This window comes from Lepidochelys olivacea, assembly GCF_965140295.1.
Source record: "Lepidochelys olivacea isolate rLepOli2 genome assembly, chromosome: 6".
NCBI lineage: Eukaryota > Metazoa > Chordata > Testudines > Cheloniidae > Lepidochelys > Lepidochelys olivacea.
In genome coordinates, this window is record NC_140416.1 from 637,789 (window position 1) to 653,824 (window position 16,036).

At 57.5% G+C, this 16,036-nt stretch overlaps 1 protein-coding gene and 1 pseudogene across 3 annotated transcripts; one reads left to right on the forward strand and one right to left on the reverse strand.

Moving 5' to 3' along the window:
- Nucleotides 1-745: 745 nt before the first annotated feature.
- On the forward strand, nucleotides 746-3,203 carry LOC311522806 (claudin-9-like). The gene has a single exon (XM_084632308.1). The coding sequence runs from the start codon at nucleotides 1,408-1,410 to the stop codon at nucleotides 2,056-2,058; it is 651 nt and encodes a 216-aa protein (XP_084488434.1). The 5' UTR covers nucleotides 746-1,407; the 3' UTR covers nucleotides 2,059-3,203.
- Nucleotides 3,204-5,162: 1,959 nt separating this feature from the next.
- On the reverse strand, nucleotides 5,163-8,708 carry LOC311522917 (claudin-4 pseudogene; annotated as a pseudogene). Of its 2 annotated transcripts, none has more exons than XR_014714687.1 (2): nucleotides 8,544-8,708; nucleotides 5,163-6,360 (listed from the first exon to the last, which is right to left on the reverse strand). The product of XR_014714687.1 is annotated as a claudin-4 pseudogene (transcript). The 2 variants fall into 2 exon arrangements; XR_014714688.1 differs by lacking the exon at nucleotides 8,544-8,708 and adding an exon at nucleotides 7,913-8,311.
- Nucleotides 8,709-16,036: the final 7,328 nt, after the last annotated feature.

Here is a 16,036-nt window from a genome sequence, read left to right on the forward strand (position 1 = left end):
GGCGGTTTCAAGTTACCCCCTGAGCCAGCCAGTCCTGGGGGCTGGATTGGAGCCAGCACCCCCTGGAGGGGAGAGGTCCTGTGTCCCATTCCTTGCCCCCCTGAGCCAGCCAGTCCCTGCCTTGGGGCTGGATGGGAGCCAGCGCCCCCCAGAGGGGAGAGGTCCCATGTCCCATTCCCCACCCCCCAGAGCCAGCCAGTCCGTGTCCCCCTGGCCCCCTGTCTGGAGTCTGTTTGCTCGGTGGTTAATTTCTTATCCGCAGGTCTGAGCCGTGTGTGCTCAGCTCCCCCCTTATCAGCCCAGGGACCTGACCGGTTGCTAAAGGGACACAGGAATCCCGTTAGCTGGCCTTCCCCCTGACCCCAGGGCCCCAGCGTGGGGCTAGGGGGCGCGGGGTGCTGCAGGGAGTGTCACCGGTCCCCAGCTGCCCTGCCACACAGGCAGCCAGCCCCCCCGCAGCAGCCTTCGGAAGGGGGAGCCTGCTGCAGCCAGGCGTGTGTTTATTATAATCTGTTTTCCCGTGGCCTGGAGGAACAAGACGCTGGTGATTCGCCCCCTCCAGAGCCCACCTCCTCCCCCTCCAGCCTGGGGGCGGGCGGTGTCCAGGCACAAGCTAACAACATGATTGTTCATTCACCAGGGCCCTGGTCGCCATAGAGAGCCCAGTGCCCTCCCACGCCTCCCCCGTCCCGCCCACTCACCTGTGGAGGCCTCATATACCCACCCCCACCCCCGCCTCCCCCAGCGAGAGGTGCTGACGGCTGGGAGAGCGAGCCCTGGTGAAAAAGAAGAGGCTTGGCCTCTCCGGGGTGGAAGTGCTTTGGAGAGAGACACCTGGACCTGCCTCCCCAGCCATTCTCATCAGGATCCTTCTCCCGGACGTGTCTCCCCAGACGCTTCCATCAGAATCTGTCCCCTGGATGCGTCTGCCCGGCTGGTTCCTTTAGGATCCGTCTCTCACACGCATCTCCCTGGCTGGTTCCATCGAGAGCCGTCTCCCGGACGTGTCTCCCCGGTGGTTCCATCGGGATCCGCCTCTCAGACACCTCTCTCTAGTTCCACCAGGATCCCTCTCCCAGACGCGTCTCCCTGGCTGGTTCCTTTAGGGTCCGTCTCTCACACACGTCTCCCTGGCTGGTTCCATCGGGATCCGTCTCCCAGAGCCATATCCGTCAGAGGGGACTATCTGGATCTCACATTCACGCACCTCGCATAGGGATCCTGTCCCCAGCTGATCCCACAAAGAACTGTCTTCTGGCCTTCTCTCTCCACTACGACCTTCCTTGCCCTGGTGTCTCCAGCCGATCCCCACACAGAATTATTTCCTGGGTTTCTCTCTGCTCAGACGCCCTCGCGTCCCCACTAAGATCCCTGCTTCGCTCCCCTTGGCTTCCTCCTCCTCCAGCAATGGCTTCTGCAGGGCTGGAGATCTTGGGCATGGGGCTATGCATCTTCGGCTGGCTGGGCTCCATCATCTCCTGCGCCCTGCCCACGTGGAAGGTGACGGCCTTCATCGGCAACAACATCGTGACGGCGCAGACCATCTGGGAGGGGCTGTGGATGAACTGCATCGTGCAGAGCACGGGCCAGATGCAGTGCAAGGTCTACGACTCCATGTTGGCGCTGCCCCAGGACCTGCAGGCCGCCCGCGCCCTCACGGTCATCTCGGTGCTGCTGGCCCTGCTGGCCCTGCTGGCGAGCGTCGTGGGCGCCAAGTGCACCAACTGCGTGGAGGACGAGGGCGCCAAGGCGCGGCTCATGATCGTCTCCGGCGCCGTCTTCGTGGTCTCCGGCATCCTCTGCCTCATCCCCGTGTGCTGGTCGGCCAACACCATCATCCGGGACTTCTACAACCCGCTGGTGTCCGAAGCCCTGAAGCGGGAGCTGGGGGCAGCGCTCTATGTGGGGTGGGCCGCTGCGGCCCTGCTGGTTCTCGGGGGGGCTCTGCTTTGCTGCTCCTGCCCGCCCCGCTCCGAGAGATACCCACCCCGGGTCGGGTACATGGCGGCTGCGAGGTCCGGGGTGGGCAGCGGGGTGGACAAGAGGGACTATGTGTGAGGGGAGCAGAGGAGGGGATGGATGGATGGATGGATGGATGAGCACGTGGGTGAACAGATGAACGAGTGAACGAATGGATGGATGAATGTGTGAAGAGTGAGAGAACGAGCGAATGAACAAGAGAGTGAATGGATGAAGGTGTGAAGAGATGAAGTGAATGAGGGAGTGAATGGATGAAGGTGTCAAGAGGTGAATGGATGAATGAGGGAATGAGCTAGTGGCTGATGGAATGAATAAACAAGTGAAGGAGGGAGAGAATGAATGTGGGAGGAGATGAATGAGGGAACGAAGAAATGGACAAGTGGGTGGATGAACAAGGACTGATGGATAAGGAGTAGAGGAAAAAACGAGTGAACAAAAGCACTGCTGAAGGGACAGATGAGGGTGCAAACAAATGAACGAGCGGGCAAATGAGTGAAGGGAGGAGCAACGAAGCGAGCGAATGGATGCGGGAAGGAGTGAGTGGATGAGACAATGGATGGAAAAATGAAAAAGTGAGGAAGGAAGGAGGGAACGAATTAAATAAATAAAAGACGGGGTGGGGGCAGAGAGCAGACACGTGGGGGACCAAACAGAAGGAAGGTTGAAACCACAGAGGAAAGGCGCGAACGGCTCCGCCAGTGAAGGAATGAACAAAGGGCTAATGGACCAAGGAGGGACGGGAAAGACACTGTGCCAAGGAAGGAAGGAATAAGCGGCCGATCCCCAGCGAATGAACAGATGGGGGCGTTGGGAGAGATTGAGGGGGCTCAGCCAGGGAGCCCTGACCCCATGGAGTCCGGCTGGACCTCACCCTGGCTTTGTTTGCTCGAAGGTTAATAATTGTCCCAGCTCCCTGGACTGAGACCTGCTAAACCACCCCCTGAACACGGGGACCACCTGGAACCCCCAGCCTAAGGGGCCCCTCTATCCAAATCCAGGGGCCCCAAGATTTTGGAGGTCTCACCCCTCACTGGGGATAGATCCAGGGCTTATTCGGTCATCACTGAGTAGGATTTGAGGGGTTCACAGGGAGTGGGTCTTATGATCCCTGGGTGTGGTTCTTTGAGGACGCTGAACCCCCATTTCCTGACCTCTCTAGGGAGGGGGCTCGGCCCATGTTTCTGAGGATGTTATGGGGATAAAAGAACCAGCCTAGGACACTCCGCCCACGCCTCCTGCTTCTCATTTTGGGGTGTGGGGGGGAGGCTGAGTTGCGGTATGAATGGGGAAGGAAAAGGTGGGGACACAGCTGATGGGAGGAAATAGATTGGGTGCATGGTTTATGAAGGTAGGGTAAATTGCGGGAGGGAGGGAGGCTTATGGGAAAGAGAATGGGGGTGTGGTTTATGAGGGGGTAAATTGGGGCAAGCATAGTGGGGGTGTGGCTTGTGGGAGGAGAATGCTAGCAACCAGGGCCCCCCCAGAGAGAGGGAAGCGCTCAGGTATGTGGGAGGGGGGCAGGGTATGGCTTTAGGGGTTGAATGGTGGGTGCTGTATGTCCCTCCTCTCCCCAATCTTTGTCCATCCCCCTTCCCATCATGAGATTGGGGGGTTGCCAGCCCATCTCCCCCTCCTGCACTAGCAGGGGAATGAAAAGCCTTCCCAGAATTCCCCTCAGCTTCACCCAACCCCACCTGGCTGGCTCAGGGGGCAAGGAACAGGACATGGGGCCTTTCCCCTCCAGGGGGCTCTGCCCCACCCCAGGGCAGGGGACTAGCTGGCTCAGGGGATGGGACAAGGGGCCTTTCCCCTTGCGGGGGCGCTGGCTCTGACCAGCCCTTTGGCAAGGGACAGGACATGTGGCCTTGCCCCTCTGGGGGGCGCTGGCTTTGACCAGCCCTGGGGCAGGGGACTAGCTGGCTCCAGCAATGGGACTCAGGGCCTTGCCCCTGTGGGGGGCACAGGCTGTGACTAGCCCTGGGGCAGGGGACTAGCTGGCTCCAGCGATGGGACTCTGGGCCTTGCCCCTGTGGGGGGCCACTGGCTCTGCCCCACCCCACCCCACGCAGGCATTTTGGCGCTGCTGTTTCCCTGGATCCCAGCCCGCCCGGCCTCTCCCCCCCCTCCCCCCCAGCTGGATGGGTACCAGCACATTCCTGTGCCAGCTGAACCTTCCCTGGAGCTGGGGGCGGCTGGCACCAGGAGAGACATCTCCCATCCTCTCCCCCCCACAGGTCGGGGGCGATGCTGGGGGTGGGGGGGTTCGTTCAGCAGGGAGGGAGAGGGGTCAGCACAGCCTGAAAGCCAGGCGCACAGTCCCCGCCCCCAACTCTAGGCCTGTTCGCTCATATACTAAGCTCCTTGTTCCCACACCACACTCCCAGCGGGGGCTCTAACCACTAGACCCCACGCCGCTGAGTTGCTGCCCTCCCCCCAACAGGCTGTTCCCCCTTCAAAGCTCTGGGCAGGGGGAGGGACTCCTCACCTCCAGGCAGCTTTGCAATGGAGCAGGGAAACAGCTACCAAATTCCCCGCCCCCAAAATAAACCCACTTCTCTGCTGCCGAGATGCAGCCACCTCTGGGGCAGAGCAGGTGCATAACACTGTGGAAAGAGCACCCCCTCACCATGCAGCACAGCTGGCGAGAGCGCCCCCCCACCACTTTCCACCCAGCCGAAGGCAAAGCCCTGGTCACCCTGGGCCCATTCAGACCCTGCCAATGCCTCCCTTAATAGCATGGGCTTGGTCTGATCCGCTGCCTGGGGAACCGCCCGCCACATTATCCTGAGGTTAAAGCCCAAGCAGGGGACAGAGGAGCCACAACTCCTGGGTTTCATTCCTCCCCTCCCAGAACCAGAAGGTTAGAGCAGGGGGGCTGGGAGCCAGGCCCCTGGGTTCCATCCCCAGCTCTGGCAGGGGAGTGGGGTCTGGTGGGTCAGAGCAGGGGGAAGGGGAGGAGACGCTACTTCCTGGGGCGGCCTTCCCAGTTATCAGCCAGTCACTTCTCTCCACTCCAGCACCCTCCTGTCAGCAGCTACAAGCCTAGAAGATCAGGCCTGGAGCAGATGGAGAGATGCATTTGAAAGCACTAATGGTGAGGGGGTGAAGGGAGCGGAAAAACCAGTCCCTGCAGCGGGCTTCAGATAGATCCCCCCCCTCCAGGGAGCACCGCAGGCCATTGCTACGTACAAAAAATCTCAAGATACTTTATTCGTCATCTATAAAAACAAGCAGATGCTATGAAAAATATCCAAGGACTATGTAGGACACATGCAAAGGTTAAAACTAGGCAACCCAACTTCCATCCTCCTCTAGAGGCAGAGACTAGGCTTGGGGTGCTCTATTTGACCCCCCCCCCAAAGATAACCCTCTAATTTCCAGCAATCAGCCCTTCGAGGGGGCAGGGCCTCGGAGGGGAGAACGGGGCCGGAGAGGAGCCGGGCTGGGGTGTGAGACGACCCACATCTGAGGGGAGAAGAGCTGGAAGGCAGCAGGATGCTGGCGGACCGTGTGGGCTGAGGACCATTGCAGCGTGGTGGGGCCCAGAAGCTAAGGTGAAGCCACCAGGAATGGCAGAGACCCTGGGTCTGGCAGCTTAGCTTCCGTCTTCCCTCCACGCTGCAGACGCGGTCCCAGCACCCACCCAGCGAGCTTCGCACCCGGGAGCCTGCTGCGGGGATGGGGCCCCCCGCCCTCTGCCCACCCCCACCGAGCGGCCCCTCAGACGTAGTTCTTGCTGGGGTAGTCACTGCGGGGCTGGGAGGCGGCGGCCGTGTAGCGGGCGCTGTAGTTGGGGTTCTTCTCGGGACAGGAGCAGCAAAGCAGAGCCCCCCCGAGAACCAGCAGGGCCGCGGCGGCCCAGCCGACATAGAGCGAGGCCCCCAGCTCCCGCTTCTGGGCTTCGGACACCAGCGGGTTGTAGAAGTCCCGGATGATGGTGTTGGCCGACCAGCACACGGGGATGAGGCAGAGGATGCCGGAGACCACGAAGACGGCGCCAGAGACGATCATGAGCCGCGCCTTGGCGCCCTCGTCCTCCACGCAGTTGGTGCACTTGGCGCCCACGACGCTCGCCAGCAGGGCCAGCAGGGCCAGCAGCACCGAGATGACCGTGAGGGCGCGGGCGGCCTGCAGGTCCTGGGGCAGCGCCAACATGGAGTCGTAGACCTTGCACTGCATCTGGCCCGTGCTCTGCACGATGCAGTTCATCCACAGCCCCTCCCAGATGGTCTGCGCCGTCACGATGTTGTTGCCGATGAAGGCCGTCACCTTCCACGTGGGCAGGGCGCAGGAGATGATGGAGCCCAGCCAGCCCACCACCGAGAGCGCCATGCCCAAGATCTGGAGACCCGCTGAAGCCATGATTGGGTGGGAAGGCGCCTGCCGGGAGAGAAGGGGTGGGGAGGAGGTAAGAAGAACTCAACACGGTGGGGGGGGGGCCCCCAGGAGGTCTGCGGGGATCTGGCCCCACAGCATTCAAGAGACCCTGCTTTGTAATTTCACCCTCAGTGGGACTTGGGGCTGGGCCCTCGTGTGAAGTGGATACTGAAGGACCTTCAGTTGGACCAGCCAGGAAGGGCAGCAGCCCCCATAACTCCTGAAGGTGTCTTGGCTCACCCGCCCCCCCCTCGGCGGGATCACCCCCAACGGTGCCCTCACCCGCCCCCCCATGTCCCACTGGAAGGGGCTTGCACCCCTTCAAGATTTCCCCCTCCCACAACAGCTGCCCTGAAGTGACCCCAAGATGGGGGCTTGGGGGCGGGTGGCAATGGGGGCAGGGGAACATCTCCGGCCCACGCCTGCCACTAGTCCGGTTCTCCTTCCCCTCCTTGGCCATTCCTCAGTGAGTCACCACCTGGCCCGGATCCCCACCTCCATCAACTCGTGGCAACTTCCCTCCGAAACTTGGCTTCTACAACCCAACTGGCTCCCGCCGTGGGAACCATCCTGCCCCAGGGTGGGATGGGGCATCTCGCTGTCCCACTGCCTTGATCCCACCCCAGGCTTCCCCCCTCCCGGCCTGAGCCTCATCAGCCCGGGGTCCCCCACCCCCAGCGGGGGCAGGGAGAGCCAAGGAGGGCAAGCGCCCCCCAGGGCCAGCTGCGTCTGCGCCCCAGGCTCAGGGCTGAGCAAGGCTTTTGGGGGGCCCCCCCATCTGCTGGCAGCTGTAGAGCGTGTGACGGAGAAGTGCTCAGACGTGACCCCAAGGGGGAGATGCAGCCGTGGGGGGGGGGGGGGGAGATGGGCCCGGATGGGGCAGCCCCGTCTTGGGCCCTTCTCACCCCCCCAGTTGGCTTCGACAGGAAGTCGCCTAGCCCCCGCGCATACCTCTGGCTCAGCGGGCTGTGAGGGGGGGAGCTGGCCCACAACTCCTGCCAGGCCAGGGACGCCCCCCCCGGGGCCTGGCACCCCCCCCCCCAGGGCCTGGGTTAGCTCCGCTGCGGGGGTGAGCCGCACCCTGGGCGGGCTGGGTTAGCCCCTGGCTACCCAGGGGACAAGAGAGACAAGCCCAATCCGGAGGCAAGGCACCCCCCCCCCTCCCCGCCACGGTGCTGCTCCCACACGGGGGCGGGGTGTGAGGGGTCCCAGGACCCCGCAGCAGGGTTTCCACAAGCACCCGGACGCCTGGGTTCCATCCCAGCCCCCGGGGTGGGCGGGGGGAAGGAGCGGAGTCGGGGGTGGGAGCCAGGACGCCTGGGTTCTCTGCATTTGTTCCAGCCCCTCGCAAGGCTCCTTTCCAACCCGCCCTTGGCCCCCCGGCCCCGGCCCCAGCCCAGGGGCTCAGGAACAGGTAAAAACCCAGAGCCAGGTGTGTGGGGGGGAGACAAATCAGCTCCTGCCCCCGCCCCCAGCCCAGTGATCACCCCTTCCCCCTCGCCCCCGCCTCGGGCCCGGCCAGCCCCCGGGGACAAAGACCCTCCCCTGTTCTCACCTCAGCCCCATTGTCCGCAGGTTTCTGTGAAACTCCCCCCCCGCTGGGCAGGCAGTTTCAGATGAAACGGAGGAGGGGGGAGGGGAGCAGCGCGATCCCAGCCTTCCCCGTCCCCCATCCCCGAGAGCGGCCCCTTTGTCCCACAGCCGCGCCGCACACGTGGGCTGGTTGGGGGCAGGGGGTGGGCATTGCCAGCCCCGCGGGTCTCTGTGCCCCCGGCCACAAACAGCAGCTCAGGCTCAAGCCCCGGTGTAGGGGGAAAGAATTTGGTCGTTTTAGGCAGGGGAAACTGAGGCACGGGAGACTGCTTGGGGCACACAGGTGGAGTAGAACCCAGGAATCCTAACGCCTGCTTCCCCCATGGTCCCACAAACACACTGCTGGACCAGAGCATGAAATAGGAGTCCTACCCCCGCAACCCACTAGCCCCCACTCCCCTTTCAGGCCAAGGGGAGAACCCAGGAATCCTGGCTCCCAGCCCCCCCAACCCACTAGCCCCCACTCCCCCCCGCCCGAGAACCCAGGAGTCCTGGCTCCCAGCCCCCCCGCTCTACCCATTAGCCCCCCCTCCCCTCCCCGAGCTGGGGAGAGAACCCAGGAGTCCCGGCTCCCAGCCCCCACCCTCACTAACCTGTCTCTCCGCAGTAACTCTCGCCAAGGTCTGGCTCCCCCCCAGCACACGGCCTCCCTGGCGCAGTCCCACAAATTGCAACAACAAGCAGCGGGCAGGCACCTCCCTGGGGGGTTAAATACCGACCTCCCCCCCGCCGCCCACTCCCCGTGACATCACCCCCAGGTGAAACTCAGTCCACTTAGCACTGGCCGGATAATTCCCCCGCCCCTGTAAACAAAGAGCCAGCCCCTCTCCCTGCAACTGGCTCAAACTAACCACAGCCCTGGGCCAGCAGCTTGGGGGAGGGGAGGCCGGACTCCTGGGTTCCCTTCCCGGCTCTGGGAGGGGAGTGGGGGCTAGTGGTCAGAGCAGGGGGCCTGGGAGCCAGGACTCCTGGGTTCTCTCCCTGGCTCTGGGAGGGGAGTGGGGGCTAGTGGTCAGAGCAGGGGAGCTGGGAGCCAGGAGTTCTGGATTGTAATTTCTCTCACTTCCCTTTTTCCCCCCAGGTTGAGTCACGGACTGGCCAGTTTCACTTCAGTTTCTGGTGAATTTCATCACTCCTGTTTCATGCACCATTCTTTGCCATAAGCAGGGGCTCAGGGAAGAGGGGTGTCAGAGCGGGGACTCATCCAGGAGCTAAGGGGGAAGGGAGCAAAGGGGGGGTGGTTCGTCCCAGGAGGGGGGTAGAACCCAGGTATCCCAGCCCCACCCCCTCTAACCCACTAGAGCCCCCCTTCCCTCGCTGAGGAGAGACCCCAGGAGTCCTGGCTCCCAGGCCCCACGCTCTGACTCACTAGACCCCACTCCCCTCCCAGAGCTGGGGATAGAACCCAGGAGTCCTGGCTCCCAACCCCCCTGCTCTAACCCACTAGACCCCGCACCCCAACCAGAGCCAGGGATGGAACCCAGGAGTCCTGGATCCTGGCCCTTTCTTGTCAATGTACCAGCCAGGGTGTGTTCTATGGGAGACCCAAGCCAACAGCACCCCTCTGTGGCCAGAAGGGGAATTGATATCGGGGCGGGAGGGGGGGCAGGGTACAGGGGTGGGGTGTGAGCTTCCCTAGCCCCACAGTGACCCTACAATAACAGGGGCTGTGGTGGATGCCCCATCACTGTCAAGTTTGACCTCGAGATGGGAGGTTTTGCTGAACGCTCTGCTCTGGCTCAAGCAGGAAAACTCGGGGCACCCCTGGGTCCTGCAGGTGCCATCGGCTGATCTGGGGCGGGGTCCCCCCTAAACTGAGAATCTGTGGCTCTGGGTCATTTGGGTTTGAGTTCCTGTGAGTTTATTATTTAAAAAAAAATCCCCAAACATTTAAAGAGCTGGGACTTGGGAAAAAATCACCTCCATGTTCCTGTTCAAAACTCCCTTTTGGCTCCAAGGAGCCTGTGATTTTATCTGGAAAAAATCCCAAACCAACCGGAATCAAAGCAAACCAGCTCCCGTGTTTGACTTGATGGGTCACAATTTCCGATCATTTTGTCTGCAAAAAATGAAAAACTTTTTTCAAAATCTCAGTCCAGCAAAGATATGAGTTTTCGTTGGCAACCATTTTCCCCATTTGGAACTTTCCTTTAACTGTCCTGAAAGCGAAGCAAAACCGTGTACAAAATCCCAATTCAAAGCAAACATTTTGGTTTTTGTTTTGCAACCCCGTTGCGTTTAAAAACGTCCTGTCATTTTACTTTAAACTCATTTCAGAAACGTTTTTAAAAAGCTGGACATCAAACCAGAACATTTTGATGGGGTTTTGTTTTAGGGTTTGATTCAACATGACTTCAGATCAATAATTTCCTTTTATTTCGTTTCGGGGGGAAAAAAACCCCAGTGGCTTTGAAGAGCTCAGGATCAACAGAAAACGTTTCATTGAACCCCAAACGAATCTTTTTTGACTTTTTTGATTTGCTGAAACTTTTTCATTTACGGCATCACGTGAAATAGTTTGGTTCCCGATATTTCAAAATTGCCAGTGAACCAAAATATCCCTGATTCTTGCTGGCTCTTGGTAGCTCAGTGATCTCTCAGGCCCAGTTCCTCCGAGGTATTTAGCTGATCTGGAGCTCAGCGTATCCGATCATTGCAAGAGCTCTGACTTATTCTGGGCCTGCATCCAACTGTCTGTGCAGTGCTCAGCCTGGACTCTCCGGCTGGGAAGCTCAGCCCCTAAAGGCACAATTGTCCCCACAGTAGCATGAGAAGATGTGAAGTCTAGCTGGGGCCAGTGGGTTCTTTGGGTGAATGGAAGGAGAGGATGGTTGGTGGGTGACATGCCAGTTTTTCACCCAGAGTATTTTCCTCCCAGCTGTTCACCAGGCATCTGAGTCCACTGCGGGTTGCCAGAAATGGGAGGGGGAAGCTGAAGGAAGCCAACAGCAACTGGGATTCACGTTCAAAGAGAGTCATGGGCAAAGGGCAGCTGCTCATGGCTGCAGAAGGAAATCTGTGCAAATGCAGGGGGCTCCTGGACTACAACTCCTACAATGCAACAGGCTCCAGGCCAGGGTGTGCTGGGAAATGTAGTTCCTACACAATCCCCCTCTACCTGCACCCCAAGACTCAATGTATTTCCAGGGAGCTCATGGGCCAGGTGAACTACAACTCCTGTCATGCTCCTGTAGGGCCGGTGGTTTTCAAACGGCGGGTTGTGACCAGTACCGGGTCGCGAAATGTCAGGCCCTGGGTCGCGGCGGCTCTGGTCAGCTCCACCGACCGGGCCGTTAAAAGTCCGTTGGCGATGCTGCCTGGCTAAGGCAGGCTAGTTCCTGCCTGTTCTGACACTGCACTGTGCCCCGGAAGCGGCCAGCAGCAGGTCCGGCTCCTAGGAGGGGGGGCCATGGGGCTCCGCATGCTGCCTCCGCCCCCAGCACTGGCTCCGCACTCCCATTGGCCAGTTCTCAGCCAATGGGAGATGGGGGAGGCGGTGCCTGTGGGTGAGGGCCACGTGGAGCCACTTGCACACCTCCACCTAGGAGCCAGACCTGCTGCTGGCCGCTTTTGGGGTGCAGCGTGGTCTGCGGTACCAGGACAGGCAGGAAGCCTGCATCTGCACCCCCGCTGCCCCGCTGACTGGGAGCCGCCCGAGGTAAGCCCATGCCCTAATCCCCTGCCCCAGCCCTGAGCCCCCCCCAACCCGGAGCCCCCTCCTGTACCCCAAACCCCTCATCCCCGGCTTCATCCCAGAGCCTGCTCCCCCAGCCCAGAGCCCTGATCCCAACTCCCTGCCCCAGCTCAAATCCCCCTCCCACTCCCTGAACCCCTCATTCCTGCCTGCAGCCCTCACCCCCACACCCCAACCCTCTGCTCCAGCCCAGAGCCCCTCCCACACCCCAAACCCCTCATCCCCAGCTCCGTTGGGTCGTGGGCATCGGCAATTTTCTTCAACTGGGTTGCCAAAAAAAAAGTTTGAGAACCCCTGCTGTAGGGGACAAGCCAGAATTCTGTTGGCAGCTGAGCTTGTGTATACATCCAGCTGTGTTCATCAGCAGATCCTTTCATGCTCTGCCAGGTCTGGCCGAGGTTCGTTTATATAAGGTATTTTACACACCGGCCCCCTAGCAACCGAATGGTAAAATACACTGTTGTGTGCAGAGTTGGTGTAGCTGTGTTGCTCCCAGGACCTTAGAGAAACCGGGTGGATGAGGTGCCTCGCCTACATTATCTGTATAATGGTTTAACTTTCCATGCCGTCTCCCCCTTTAAGTTCTACATTCCTGCCATTTACGATATTTACACCATGTAAGCGTCTCTGAATCGTAGTGGTTTGCTAATTCCATGACCTGAACGCATAACACCTGGGTCCTCTGGCTGGCCACTAGCTGCTGGCCATGGTCGGGTTGGAATCCCTGAGTCTTCTCCTTGTTCTGCATCCGCCATCTGTAGAGTTTGCTCTGTTGATTGTTCTTTCTGAGGAACAAACTGTAGATATTAATGGTTAAAACAAACAAAAAGAAGTATTTCTTCACACAATGCACTGTCAACCTGGGGAACTCCTTGCCAAAGGGTGTTGTGAAGGCCAAGACCATAACAGGGTTCAAAAAAGAACTAGATAAATTCATGGAGGATTGGTCCATCAATGGCTATAAGCCAGGATGGGCAGGGAGGGTATCCCTAGCCTCTGTTTGCCAGGAGCTGGGAATGGGCGACAGAGAATGGATCACTTGATGATTGCCCTGTTCTGTTCATTTCCTCTGGGGCACCTGGCACTGGCCACTGTCGGAGGACAGGATACTGGGCTAGATGGACCCTTGGTCTGATCCAGTAGGGCCATTCTTATGTTCTTATGTTTCCACTGAACTTTCTGCAGTCGGTCTCGATCACCTCCAATCTGGGTGCCAAACTAGTTTTCTTCACAACAGCTGGAGTTGTCCATCTTTTTCCACCACCCAGTTTGACATGAACAGGGTCACGAGGTTCTAGACTCGGCCATTCTCTGACTGACACCTGTTGTAAAAGTGTCCTTAAGGTCAATTAGCCTTTTTCTCTGATTTGGCTACTCTTTCTTCACGTCTGGCTATGTTGGAGATCGATTCTTTCCCAAAGTTGGGCCATTAGTTCTGAATCTGATTGGTCTCCCCATCAGGAGTTGTGCTGGACTATAACCAGTAGCCTCTCCTAGTGATGGTCTGGAACTCAAAAGAGCAAGGACTGGATCTTCTTAGGTAACCCTGGTAAAGCACTGGAATGGGTTACCTAGGGATGTGGTGGAATCTCCTTCCTTAGAGATTTTTAAGGTCAGGCTTGAAAAAGCCATGGCTGGGATGATTTAACTGGGAATTGGTCCTGCTCTGAGCAGGGGATTGGATTAGGTGACCTCCTGAGGTCCCTTCCAACCCTGATATTCTATGATTCTATGATTACTGTTGTAGGATTTTCTTGGTTGTCTGACGGCTCTCTCAGCCGTTCTGTTCACTTGCGGGTCACGTGGGCTGTAGCAGTATGACCAAAATCGTATTTCATCTGGAATTTGGCTGCGGTTCCCAGCCACCAGTTGTTCTGGAATGCAAAAGTGTGCTTCAATTTCTCAGGTTTCAGAGTAACAGCCGTGTTAGTCTGTATTCGCAAAAAGAAAAGGAGTACTTGTGGCACCTTAGAGACTAACCAATTTATTAGAGCATAAGCTTTCGTGAGCTACAGCTCACTTCATCAGATGCATATCGTGGAAACTGTTAAAGTCTGCTGCAGTTTCCACGATATGCATCTGATGAAGTGAGCTGTAGCTCACGAAAGCTTATGCTCTAATAAATTGGTTAGTCTCTAAGGTGCCACAAGTACTCCTTTTCTTTCTTCAATTTCTCAGGAACACTGGGACATGCCTTGGCTTTCAAGTCCACAATTTCTATGTATCTGGACAAATGGTCCACAGCCACCAGGTAATGATGTTCTCTGAATTCACATACAGCTACAGTTAATCTCTTTGAAGGTCTTTGTGAGACAAGCTGGATGAGGTATTATTTGTTAATGGACCAACTTCTGTTGGTGGAAGAGACAAGCTTTCAAGCTACACAGAGCTCTTCTTTGGGGCAGGGAAAAGTACTCAGCATGTGACAGCAAATACAAGGGGGAACAGATTGTTTAGCATAAGCAGTTAACACATATTGTATGGAACCATTCAAGGTAGAGTGGCCTGTTAACACCTCTGCAGTCACAGGACAAAGGAGGGTTAGCGGGTTACAGATTGTTGTAAGAAGCCATGAAGCCAGTGTCTCTATCAAGACTATGATTTTTAGTATCTAGCCAAGTTATGAATTTAAGCTCCCAGGCGCGTCTTTTGAAGGTGTTGGGCCAGTTTCCTTTCAGGACAAGGCCTGACAGGTCAGATATGGAGCAATCGTTTTGTCTGTCCACACGTGACAGCGTGTTTTTGTCTTTGAGCATTTTCCTGGGTGAGTTCATTCAAGAGCATAGTGACTGGTTTCACCCCGCATTGTTGCTATTGGGGCATTTAGTGCACTGGGTGAGGCACACCATGGGTTGTGATGGGGATGTATAGAACCCGTGGATCTTGAAAGGTGCGTTGGGGGGGTGCTGATCTTCGTAGCAGTAGTGATATGTCTGGAGGGTTTGCACCTGTTGTTCTGGCAGGGCCTGGTGCCGTTTTGAGTTGGTGGGTCCTGGCAGATGGGGAGCTTGCTTCTGATGAGTTTGGCCAGGTTGAAAAGTTGTTTGAAGGCCAGAACAGGAGGTTCGGAAAAGATTTCTTTCCGGATGGGGTCCCCATTGAGAATGGGTTGTAGTTGTTTGATGATACTCCGTATGGGTAGGTGACAACTAGGGGCTTGCGGTCAGGGGGGGTTTTATTTCCATACTGAAGCAGGTTCTCTCAGAGTATTTGGGGGGCCTGCTCCATGATGCGATCTACTTCTCTCATGGAGTGTCCTTGTTTGGTGAAGGCACTTTCAAGTGTGTTAAGGTGGGTGTCCTGGACTTTCTCCTCGGAATATATTCTGTGGTTTCTGAGGCCTTGGCTGTTGAGAACAGATTTCTAGGTGTGTTTGGGGTGGTTACTGGATCTATGAAGGTAGGTGTTGGGATCTGTGGGTTTCTTATATATAGTTAGCTAGCCAGTCGAGTTCCATGGCTGAAGCTGAGTGTGGTGTCCAAGAAGTTGATGTTGGCATGGGAGTGTCCCACAGCAAGTTGAATGGACGGGTGGGGGTTGTTCAAGTTGTGGTTGAAATCTATGGTGGAGTTTAGGTCATCTGTGCAGAGTAGGACAATATCATCGATGTATCTCAGGTGTATCATTGGTTTTGTGATGCACTGGTTCAGAAATTCTTTGAGGTGGCCCAAGAAGAGGTTGGCATATTGGGAAGCCGTCCTAGTAGCCACGGCTGTTCCCATGGTTCGGACAAGGTGTTCCGGGTGAGGATGAAACAGGGGAGTTTGGCGATGTGCTCAGGGTGCAGATCTGAGGACTGTCCCATTGTCTTGTAGATATTTGAGGCAGGTGGCGATGCCCTCATTGTGAGGTGTGTTGGTGTGTAAGGAGGTGACATCCATGGTGTTCATCTGAGGGAGGCTGCTGATGCTGCAGAGTTTGTGGTGGAAGTCAGCTGTGTCCTGGAGGAAGCTGACCCTTTGTGTGGTAAGTGGTTTGAGGATGGTTTCAATGACTCCTGATATTCCTTCTGTAAGAGTGCCATGGGCAGATACGATGGGTCTGCCTGGGTTCCCTTGTTTCTGTGTCTTGGGAAGCAGGTAGTTGGTCCCTGGGGTGGGTTCTTGAGAGATGAGCTTGTAGAGTTTCTCTTGGAGTGGTTTGGGGAAGGATTGGATGATATCCTTACATTCCTGGATGAACTGTGACATGGGGTCTTCTTTGAGTTCTTTATAGTAGGCAGTGTCGGAGAGTTTGTCATTTGGCCTTGTTGGTTGACTCATCACAGTTGGGGACTATGATGGTGCCCACTTTGTCAGCAGGTTTGATCACTATCTGGTGATTGGATTTCAGGGACTGCATAGCTGCCCTCTTGGAGGTGGAGAGATTGTGCTGGATGTGATGTCTGTTAAG

Excerpts from the sequence above, each read along its gene's own strand:
- LOC311522806 (XM_084632308.1), top strand. The coding sequence starts at position 1,408 with ATGGCTTCTGCAGGGCTGGAGATCTTGGGCATGGGGCTATGCATCTTC.